At 38.9% G+C, this 12,023-nt stretch overlaps 1 protein-coding gene across 2 annotated transcripts in view; it reads left to right on the forward strand.

The window, feature by feature from the left end:
- Window positions 1-12,023, forward strand: part of UVRAG (UV radiation resistance associated) — a 315,389-nt gene that overhangs the window by 32,130 nt on the left and 271,236 nt on the right. For both annotated transcript variants that reach the window (XM_007455036.1, XM_007455037.1), the window contains one exon: window positions 5,976-6,010. In XM_007455036.1, coding sequence (XP_007455098.1) covers window positions 5,976-6,010 — 35 coding nt within the window. The remainder of the gene's footprint in view (window positions 1-5,975; window positions 6,011-12,023) is intronic.

Raw genomic sequence — 12,023 nt, forward strand, 5'->3', positions numbered from 1 at the left:
GCTCCTAGCTCCTCTGCCTTCTTTCAGGTCTTTAATCCAAATGTTTTCTCAGAGAAACTCTCCTTGATCACTGACTAACCCCTTTTAAAAATTGTGTCTATTCTCCTCTCTGTCTTTTGTGCTTTATTTTTCTCCACCATACTCCAGATTGTCTGACATAACTGTATGTTTAATTATTTGGCTAATGCATGTCCTCTTCACTAGAATGTAAGCTCCATATGGGCAGAAATTTTTAGGTCAGTTTTGTTCACTGCACTATTTCCAGTACTTGGAACAATGCTTGGCACAAAGTAAGCCCCTAAATATTTTCATTTAACTTTTTGACTAGCTAATGCCGTCCATGGTTCAAAATATATATAAAGGTTTATATTAAAATCTTCCTTTCACCTGTCCCATCCCCCTAGTTTTTCACCCCACCGTTGTTTACCTTTACTGAGATTCCTTATGCAAATGCAAGTAAAAATAGTACCAAATTTTATATATATATATATATATCTGTGCCTTGTATTTTTTTTTTTTTTTTTTGAGGTACGTGGGCCCCTCACTGTTGTGGCCTCTCCCGTTGCCGAGCACAGGCTCCGGACGCGCAAGCTCAGAGGCCATGGCTCACGGGCCCAGCCGCTCCGCGGCATGTGGGATCTTCCCGGACCAGGGCACGAACCCGTGTCCCCTGCATCGGCAGGTGGACTCTCAACCACTGCGCCACCAGGGAAGCCCTGTGCCTTGTATTTTTTACTTAATATAATTTAGATGTTTTTCCATATTATTTCGTAAAGAGCTTCTCTAATTTTCTTTGTTTTCTTTTTAGTTTTGCATTGAACAGATGTACCATAATTTATTTAATTGGCTCCTATTGGTAGGCATTTAGGTTGTTTCAGGCTTTTGCTATACACACAGTACTGCAGTGAACAATTTCATTGGTATACATTATTTTGTATGAGTGCTAGTATAGCTATAGGGTAAACTCCAAAGAGTGGAAGTACAAAGAGAATGTGTACTTAGAGTTCTGGTAGATATTGTAAAACTGCTGTTGTTGACATTCCCACTTGCTATGTACAGGTACCCTTTTTCCCACAGCCTGACCAACAGACTATGCAGTCAGACTTTTGAAATTTTGCCAATCTGATAGGTGAAAAATAGTTTCATAGTAGAATTTAAGTTTGTATTTCTTCTATTATGAGTGAGGTTGAGATACTAAAAAAGTTTTGTTCAATAAATGGAATGCTGTATAACAGCCAAAACATGCCATTGGAACCATGCTCTGCAATTTCTCCTTGCTTTGTTTGTTTAGGTCTTAGCATGGATAGAGAAGCATTTGTATCTAATAGACCCTTTCACGTAGAGCTAGTCTTGGATGATATCTTTTTGAAAATTTACATTCTTTTTGAAAATTTACATGTCTAATAGTTTTGCTCAAGTTGAATTAATAAAAATTCATAGAATTGTATTAATAAAAATTATAGCTTATAAAGTAGTCACTGTTTCATTTGAGCCTCATAACAACCCTGTTATTTTCTAGGTGTCATTCTCCTTTGAAAGGTGAAGAAACTATGGCCCAGAAAAGTTAATTGACTTGTCCAGGGTCAAGCTTACCCATGGTGCACTGGGGGACCGAACTATATTTTTACTCTAAATTTTCCTAAATTTGCTATTCTGTTGTGTGCCGTGCTGCTAATTGCATTGACAATAATGTAAGTGTAACAGAGTGATAGACAGTGTAGGCGCACATTTAACACTTTAGAAATTACCTCAGGCTCAGTGATTCCTTTCCAAACTGTATGGCTCCTTTGTTGACCTCTCTCTATTTAAATTAGCAAGTCCATTTTGAGGATCTAATGGAGAAGGCAAATTGTTTAGTTTCATTTATATATACAGTTAATCAGCAAAGTTTTGGAAGAAATAATGATGCTGTTCATCTTCTTAGAGCTGGAGATACATATTTTGGGGACTGTTTAACTTAGACACTTTGTAGATTAAGCTGAGGAATTCTCTCTCACAAGGAAAGAGGAATATCTTAATTTTTTTCACTGATTTTAAAGGTATTACCTACTTGCAGCAAATTCAGACAATACAAAAGTGTATTAAATACAAAAATGTATTAAGTGAAAGTACCTTGTAATAACAAACAACACATTTTTAGCACAGTCTTTTTTTTTTCTAATAACATATTTGGTACATATAAATTAGAGTATATGTATGCATATTAAAAAAAGAACATATATACACACACATACATACATATGTACATTTATTTAGTCAATTTATGATTGGCATTGGTTAACCATATGGGGAAAAATGAAAAGAATAATACTTAGGGTTGCCTAGTGTTAAGTGGGATTGTAAAGTGGTACAATATATTTAGAGAACAATTTGGCAATATCTATCAAATTCAAACTGTATTTTTCCTTTTATCTTGCAATTTTACTTCTACAAGTTTATCTTATAGATTCAGGTGTCTTAGGGTATATATCTTTCAAAGATTATTTATAGTATTACTTGAAATATCCAAAAATTAGCAGTAACTTAAATGTTCATCAATAGAAGTTTCCTTTTAAAAGCAATTAGAATTATCCCTTCTCTTAATTAAAATAATTGTTCAAAATAGAAAAATTAGAAAACTGCCAAGCAAAAAATAAAAGTAAGCAGCCCAACTCTATCACCTAAAATAAATGTTGTAAACATAATTGTAAAACTTTGGATCCTGTTGTAAATTCTCTCATAGAACCTGTTTTTTTCACTCATTGTGACTATCTCACCACAAAATAGAATGATTATCCTTATTATTATTAATTTTTTAAGGGAAGATAAGCATAAAGTAATGTAGATGGTATGTTTTGGAAAGAAACATTTTAACCAAGAGAGCTTGCCCATAAGAATTTTATATCCAGGTCCACTTTTCCTTTACAGCTTGATGGTTCCCAAACTTCAGTCCTGTGGACTAACTACTTCAACAAGTTTCACTGTCTTTGAGTTTCATCTATAATGCTACATACTTAACATATTTTTAAAAGTTCATTATGTCTAAACTCATGTCTAAGCATAATCTATGAAGTTGTTGATTCAAGAAAAAATTTATTGAGTGCCTACCCTGTGCCAGGAATAGTTCTACTTGCCGAGGAGACAGCAGTTACACAAAAACAAATGTTACTGCCCTTATGGAGCTTACAATTAGGGGTTGGATAGATGAGACATACATTTCAATATGTTAGAAAAAAATAAAGTTTGTTCAAGTATCACCTAAAATGGTCTCATATATCAGTGGTATGTGTATCACCCTTGGAAAATATTTCCCTATAGCAACATAAAGATACAGGGTACTTGTAGGCTTTGCACTGACAGAGCACCACGGAAGTGACTTCGGCAGGGTCAGCAGAGGGAATGTTGGAGGGTTGTTAAGAATGTCTGTCTGTTTTTGTGCCAGCACCACACTGTCTTGATTACTGTAGCTTTGTACTATAGTCTGAAGTCAGGGAGCCTGATTCCTCCAGCTCCGTTTTTCGTTCTCAAGATTGCTTTGGCTATTCAGGGTCTTTTGTGTTTCCATACAGATTGTGAAACTTTTTGTTCTAATTCTGTGAAAAATGCCAGTGGTAGTTTGATAGGGATTGCATTGAATCTGTAGATTGCTTTGGGTAGTAGAGTCATTTTCACAATGTTGATTCTTCCAATCCAAGAACATGGCAATGGAACAGGATAGAAAGCCCAGAGATAAACCCACGCACATATGGTCACCTTATCTTTGATAAAGGAGGCAGGAATGTACAGTGGAGAAAGGACAGCCTCTTCAATAAGTGGTGCTTGGAAAACTGGACAGGTACACCTAAAAGTATGCGATTAGATCACTCCCTAACACCATACACAAAAATAAACTCAAAATGGATTAAAGACCTAAATGTAAGGCCAGAAACTATCAAACTCTTAGAGGAAAACATAGGCAGAACACTCTATGACATAAATCACAGCAAGATCCTTTTTGACCCACCTCCCAGAGAAATGGAAATAAAAACAAAAATAAACAAATGGGACCTAATGAAACTTCAAAGCTTTTGCACAGTAAAGGAAACCATAAACAAGACCCAAAGACAACCCTCAGAATGGGAGAAAATATTTGCAAATGAAGCAACTGACAAAGGATTAATCTCCAAAATTTATAAGCAGCTCATGCAGCTCAATAACAAAACAACAAACAACCCAATCCAAAAATGGGCAGAAGACCTAAATAGACATTTCTCCAAAGAAGATATACAGACTGCCAATAAACACATGAAAGAATGCTCAACATCATTAATCATTAGAGAAATGCAAATCAAAACTACAATGAGATATCATCTCACACCAGTCAGAATGGCCATCATCAAAAAATCTAGAAACAATAAATGCTGGAGAGGGTGTGGAGAAAAGGGAACACTCTTGCACTGCTGGTGGGAATGTGAATAGGTACAGCCACTATGGAGGTTCCTTAAAAAACTACAAATAGAACTACCATATGACCCAGCAATCCCACTACTGGGCATATACCCTGAGAAAACCATAATTCAAAAAGAGTCATGTACCAAAATGTTCATTGCAGCTCTATTTACAATAGCCAGGAGATGGAAACAACCTAAGTGTTCATCATCGGATGAATGGATAAAGAAGATGTGGCACATACATACAATGGAATATTACTCAGCCATAAAAAAAAACGAAATTGAGCTATTTGTAATGAGGTGGCTGGACCTAGCATCTGTCATACAGAGTGAAGTAAGTCAGAAAGAGAAAGATACCGTATGCTAACACATATATATGGAATCTAAGAAAGAAAAAATGTCATGAAGAACCTAGGAGTAAAACAGGAATAAAGATACAGACCTACTAGAGAATGGACTTGAGGATATGTGACAAAGCGAGAGAGTGGCATGGACATATATACACTACCAAACCAGCTAGTGGGAAGCAGCCGCATAGTACAGGGAGATCAGCTCGGTGCTTTGTGACCACCTAGAGAGGTGGGATAGGGAGGGAGGGAGGGAGGGAGATGCAAGAGGGAAGAGATATGGGAACATATGTATATGTATAACTGATTCACTTTGTTATACAGCAGAAACTAGCACACCATTGTAAAGCAATTATACTCCAATAAAGATGTAAAAAAAAAAAAAAGAATGTCTGTCTGAACCTCTGACACAGTCTCTCTTTTGATTGTATCTTCAGGTTTTGTAACATTTACAATGTAAATGAAACTTTGTAGAATCATCAAAGTTTAGTGCTTAGAGGACCTTGATTATTAGTCTGATTGTCACAATTGTCTAATGAAGAAATGCGCTCAAGGAAATGAGAAGCAGAATGTTAATGACAAGTAGAACTAGAACTTATGTTCGCTGGTTGCTAGATGAGTGTTCTTTCCACAGTACTACAATGGATAATTGTTTGAGATGTTTGAGAAAAACAGGGAGTATAGAATTGGCTGTAGACAATGGCAGTTGGTAAAGGAGAATGAACTCTGAGTTTTTAAGGGCTTACCTTAGAATCTGGGGTAAAAGGAGCCAGTAAGGGAAAAATCACTGAATTAAACCTTAACAGATTTTGACCTTTCTTTACTAATGTTTTTTTCCCTTTAAAACGTTTAATTTAAAACAAGAAGGTCCTACTGTGTGTAGCACAGGGAACTATATTCAGTATCCTATAATAAACCATAATGGGAAAAGAAATATGAAAAAGAATATGTATATATATGTACAACTGAATCACTTCGCTATACACCAGAAACTAACACAACATTGTAAATCAGCTATCCTTCAGTTAAAAAAAACTTTTATTTAATCATTATTTCTATTTTAATTTAAAATTTTGCAGATAAATATATGTAGAGAATAGATCCCTTGAAAATGTTTTAAGTGTTTTTACTAGAGCATATGTTAAAAAATTTGTAGGATTAAGAGTTAGTGAGGTTATTTTCTTCCATGTCACTTATTGTTCTTTTTCTTCTTTTCCAGAATTTTATAGGAGTGAAGTGATTAAGAATTCCTTGGTAAGTTGGTTTTTTGACAGGTACATATGACTAAGCCTATAACTCCTATTTTAGAAAATGCTGAGACATAAAATAAGTTGGGGCTTCCCTGGTGGCGCAGTGGTTGAGAGTCCGCCTGCCGATGCAGGGGACACGGGTTTGTGCCCTGGTCTGGGAAGATCCCACATGCCGCGGAGCGGCTGCACCCGTGAGCCATGGCCTCTGAGCCTGCACGTCCGGAGCCCGTGCTCCGCAAAGGGAGAGGCCACAACAGTGAGAGGCCCGCGTACTGCAAAAAAAAAAGAAAAAAAAATTCGTTGAATTTCAGTTTTGGTGTTATGATAATTCTACAGTTAAATCTTCTGCTCAGTTATTGCTTAAATCTTCATTGATTTGTTCATTGTTGTATCTCTAGTGCTTAGAGCATGCCTGGCATTCTGTAATTTTGTCACTTCTATTACTATTGAGGTTTTTAAAAAATAATTAATTAATTAATTTTATTTTTGGCTGCATTGGGTCTTCGTTGCTGCGCACCGGGTTTCTCTAGTTGCGGTGAGCGGGGGCTACTCTTCGTTGTGGTGTGTGGGCTTCTCATCCCGGTAGCTTCTCTTTGTTGCAGAGCATGGGCTCTAGGCGCCTGGGCTTCAGTAGTTGTGGCACATGAGCTCAGTAGTTGCGGCTCGTGGGCTGTAGAGCGCAGCCTCAGTAGTTGTGGCGCACGGGCTTAGTTGCTCCGCGGCATGTGGGATCTTCCTGGACCAGGGCTTGGACCTGTGTCCCCTGCATTGGCAGGTGGATTCTTAACCACGGCACCACCAGGGAAGTCCCCTGTCGAGGTTTTTGGCTGTTTGACTTACCAAACAACATAATAAATGATACCTTTGTATGTAGTTCTTAAGAATTTTATGTCTAGGGCCATTGCGTAGGCTCCTTCCACTTGTTTTTTGGCGATAGCATTGCTCAGTTAGAAAGTTGGAAATGTCCTACTTTTGATAATGGGTACACTAGATATTTGCATAAGTGGCTCAATTTATTCGGCCATGTTGATATAAAGAAGAGCTTTTTGGTACTGATAATATCCTTTTAACAGTCCAAGACCATCCTGGATTTGGCCCCTGTCTACCTTTTCAACCTCATCTGCTAACAGTTTTCCTCACTCATTGTGTTCCAGGCTTACCTCATTTTTCCAGTGCTTCAAACATGCCAAACTTTTCTTGTTCCTTATGCCGCAGCACCTGTTTCCCCACTTCTTCACTTGGCTGAATACTCCTTTGAAGTCTGAGCTATGTCACTTCAGCCAGGCCTTCTATGACTATTCTGTCTAAAGTAGTTCCCTTTCCACTCTTTTTTACATCACCCTGTTTTGTTTTTTTTAGAGCATTTGTCACTGTTGGAAATTCTTGTCCATTTATCTGTTTATTATCTGTCTCCCACCTACAAGAACGCAAGTTTCATGAGAGCAGGAACCTTGCCAGTCTTGTTCTCCTCTGAAACCCTAGAGTCTAGAATATTGTAGATGCTCAGTGAATATTTGTTAGATGAATAAATGGATATCAGTGATGTGTTATATTTACAGAATCCTTTTACATATGTTGTCTCATTTTGATCCTTAGAACAACTTGTAAGGTAGAGGGGGTAGATCTTAAGAAACTGACATCCAGAGAGACTCAGTGATTTTTGCAGAGTCACACAACTGGGGGACCAGAACCGCAGGTCCAGACCTTCCATCTTCAACTCTCTACTACTCTTTCCTCTTCATCAAGCTGTCTTCACCGCCCAGCTTGTGGGATCTTAGTTCCCCCACCAGGGATTGAACCCGCGCCCTCGGCAGTGAAAGTGTAGAGTCCTTACTACCGGACCACCAGGGGATTCCCTATATAGGATTTTTTGTTTCAATTTAAATCAAGAGATACATTTTAAATGTCAGACTGAGCACACTGTAGTGCAGAGATACATTTTAAATGGCAGACTGAGCACAGGTAGTGCCAACAGTGGGCCTAGCTCGAAAGAACTGATAGTAAGAACAACTATTTTTTTTTTTTTTTTTTTTTTTTTTTTTTTTTTTTTTTGTTTTTTTTTTTCCTTGCGTTATGTGGGCCTCTCACTGTTGTGGCCTCTCCCATTTGCGGAGCACAGGCTCCGGACGCGCAGGCTCAGTGGCCATGGCTCACGGGCCCAGCCGCTCCGCGGCATGTGGGATCTTCCCGAAACGGGGCACAAACCCGCGTCTCCTGCATCGGCAGGCGGACTCTCAAGCACTGCGCCACCAGGGAAGCCCAAGAACAACTATTTTTAAGGTTGTGCATTTTAGAGACAGTGTCACCTGATGACTGCCACCTGGTGGTCAAAGAGTGTAGGACCTTATTCATTTTAACATTTCTAAAGTCAGAATTTATCTTACAGTGGAAGAAAAATGCTTGTTAGAATTGATGCTAAATTGGAATACGTTAGATGGTAATAAATATAATGGAGTAAAATAAAGCAGTATAATGGAGTATCTGGCAGGGATGGTTGCTGAATTTCTATGGCAGTCACATAGAAGATCTCATCTGAGCAGACACCTGAAAAAAGTGAGGGAACATACTGTGTATCTAAGTGGGAAAGACTGTTTCAGGCCAAGAATCAGGAAAGTATGAAGGTAGGAGTGTACTTGAGGTTTTTAAGGAATGGCTAAGAAGTTAGTATGGCTGGAGTGGAGTGAGTGGTTTGAGATTTTGCTCAGCAAGCATGACAAAGAAGGGGTAAGGGAATTGAGGATCAGGGCAGCAGAGGAAATGACCTGGAGAGACAGCAGGTGATAGTCAAGGGGTGGGTGGCATGAGGATGAGATTTTGGGAGGTAACACAAAATTGGAAGCATCTAGTGGACAAGGACCCTCAACTTACTCATTTTTCTATTTTCCAATGTCCCTAGCACAGTGAAGTCCAGTAAGTATCTACTGCAGTAACTGGAATAATCCACCATTGATAGGCTGGATGGTGGAGATGTGACTCCAAATTATATGTCAGAGTCCTGATTTCTTCTCAGATATATTTAGCATAGAACGATTAATGGTGAATGTATAATTCGACTTTTTTGTCTCTGGCTTCAGCTAACCATACCCTCCAAACCATTTGTTAACTTTTGGGAACTTTTTTTTTCTTTTTTTTTTTGGTTTTGGGGGAAGTTAGATCCTTAATATTGTCGAAGGGCCATTGGTTAATTTAAACTAAAATAATTGAAGCAATAAGAATGGAAGTAACTAAATTCTCTCAATTGGATTTTGTACATACACAAAAGTAGAGGTGAATTGTGTAATGAACCCACATGCACCATCTTTAACAGTTATAAAGTTAGTTATTAGTTTTGTTTTTTTTTAATACAAAAAAGGAGTTTTTACTTTTATTAGAAAATTAAAAATCTCGTGCTGGGAGGAAGAAGAGTGATAGCTAGTTCGTATGTGTTTTGAAATATCTCTGTATGTGTGTTTCTTTAATAAACAGTTAACTACTCACTTGTGATTCAGGTAGTTTATTGGATGCATTGTATATGTTGTTTCTCATCCTGATAGCAATGCTACAAGGTAGGAGATATTCCTGTTTTATAGTTAAGGAAACCAGGGTTCAGAGAGGTTGAGGAATTTACTCTAGGTCGCAAAGCTGGTGGTGACTGGTAGAACCGATGTTGGAGAGCTCGAGAGCTCTGCTCTTTCACAGCACTGTGCTGCCTCCATTACATCAGTGATGGGCCTTATAAGTGAATAAACAAAGTTCTAGAGCAGCGGTCCCCAACCTTTTTGGCACCAGAGACCAGTTTCTTGGAAGATGGTTTTTCCACGGACTGGGTGGTGGGGGTGGAGGGGTGGAGGGATGGTTTTGGGATGATTCAAGTGCATTACATTTATTGTGCACTTTATTTCTATTATTATTACATTGTAATATATAATGAAATAATTATACAAGTCACCATAATGCAGAATCAGTGGGAGCCCTAAGCTTGTCTTCCTGCAACTAGATGGTCCCATCCGGGGGTGATGGGAGACAGTGACACCCGAATGTTGCTTATGTGTGTTGCTTATGTCCAGTCTACTCCGTAAGATGCAGCTTAATTGTTATTTGCCACTCACTGACAGGGTTTTGATATGAGTCTGCAGGCAGTTGATTTATTATGGTCTCTGTGCAGTCAAACCTCTCTGCTAATGATAATCTGTATCTGCAGCCGCTCCCCAGCGCTAGCATCACCGCCTCAGCTCCACCTCAGATCATCAGGCATTAGATTCTCATAAGGAGCGCACAGCCTAGATCCCTCGCATGCGCAGTTCACAGTAGGGTTTTCGTTCCTATGAGAATCTAATGCCGCTGCTGATCTGACAGGAGGCGGGGCTCAGGCAGTAATGTGAGCAATGGGGAGTGGCTATAAATATAGATGAAGCTTCACTTGCTTGCTGGCTGCTCATCTCCTGCTGTGTGGCCTGGTTCCTAACAGGCCACGGACTGGTACCAGTCTATGGCCTGGGGGTTGGAGAGCATGTATTTTTAGGGAAAGCATGTGACAGAGTTATCAGAACCAAAACTTCTGTTGGACTTGTGACTGCCTGAGATATTTTTAAATCTTTGGGAAAAAAGTGAACAATATAAATACTTTTTATGAGTTACTGGCCTGAGGGATTCTTAAACAAGTATATGTTCTCGTTGAATTGTGACTGAATGAATTAACATTTCATGTGTGTGTGTGTGTGTGTGTGTGTGTGTGTGTGTGTGTGTGAGAGAGAGAGAGAGAGAGAGAGAGAGAGAGAGAGAGAGAGAGAGGGAGGGAGAGAGGGAGGGAGGGAGAGGGAGTTGGCTCCTCTTGGGGGAGAGAGAGAGAGAGAGAGAGAGAGAGAGAGAGAGAGAGAGAGAGAGAGAGAGGGAGGGAGAGAGGGAGGGAGGGAGAGGGAGTTGGCTCCTCTTGCTTATGCCATCTTATCTTACCTTGTGTTAAACTTCATCATCATTTTCTAACCTCTGTCTGGTCAATTACATAATTTGGAGAGAGTCTAAGATAATTGACACATGCAATTATAGGACCAGGGAAGAACAGGATTCTATGGAAACATGTAGGAGTATCATTTATCTCAGTTTGAGGAGGGTGATTAGGAAAGGTTTCTAACAATAAGCAATTTCTAAGTTGAGACATGAAGGATGAATAAAGGTGAATGAGAGAGGGGGAAGAGAGTTTATTGGGCTGAGGAATAACTACTACTTATAAATTTAGTATGCAATTCCTGAGGGTTATCTTGTATGTTTTGGGAAAATTGGAACAGCTTTTATGAATTCTTAGTCATGTTTCTTGTGACCGTGCATTTGCTATTGAGTGATAAAAATAGTGATAACTTGTTTGTGTTTTGAAAATTTTCTATATATGTGTGTTTCTTTAATAAAATAAGAAGTATCAATTGAGCAGTGGTTTAGAGACATTGCCCAGGTAATAAATAATAATTTTAGATTCTCCTGGAGGTAAACTTTTCAAAGCTATAAATATCCTAATATTCTGCCACTGTACTTTCAGTGAATAAGATATAGGTCCCTAAATGATCTTAGTATACTTGAATAATTTGTTCCATCTAGAAAATGGGCTGATATGTGTAGGTTAAATATAAATTATCTGGATTAAAAAAATTTTTTTTATTATTATTTTAAAATTTTATTTATTTATTTAATATTTGGCTGTGTTGGGTCTTCGTTGCTGTGTGCAGGCTTTTTCTAGTTGCGGTGAGCAGGCTTCTCATTGTGGTGGCTTCTCTTGATGTGGAGCACGGGCTCTAGGCGCGTGGGCTTCAGTAGTTGTTGCATGTGGGCTCAGTAGTTGTGGCTTGCGGGCTCTAGAGCACAGGCTCAGTAGTTGTGGCGCATGGGCTTAGTTGCTCCATGGCATGTGGGATCTTCCTGGACCAGAGCTTGAACCCGTGTCCCCTGCATTGGCAGGCGGATTCTTAACCACTGTGCCACCAGGGAAGCCCGCCCCATAGAGTTTTATAATAACATTATCGGGCAGTAGAGTCTTTGAATGTGTGGCA

Source organism: Lipotes vexillifer, unplaced genomic scaffold (assembly GCF_000442215.2).
Source record: "Lipotes vexillifer unplaced genomic scaffold, Lipotes_vexillifer_v1.1 scaffold1693, whole genome shotgun sequence".
Lineage (NCBI taxonomy): Eukaryota > Metazoa > Chordata > Mammalia > Artiodactyla > Lipotidae > Lipotes > Lipotes vexillifer.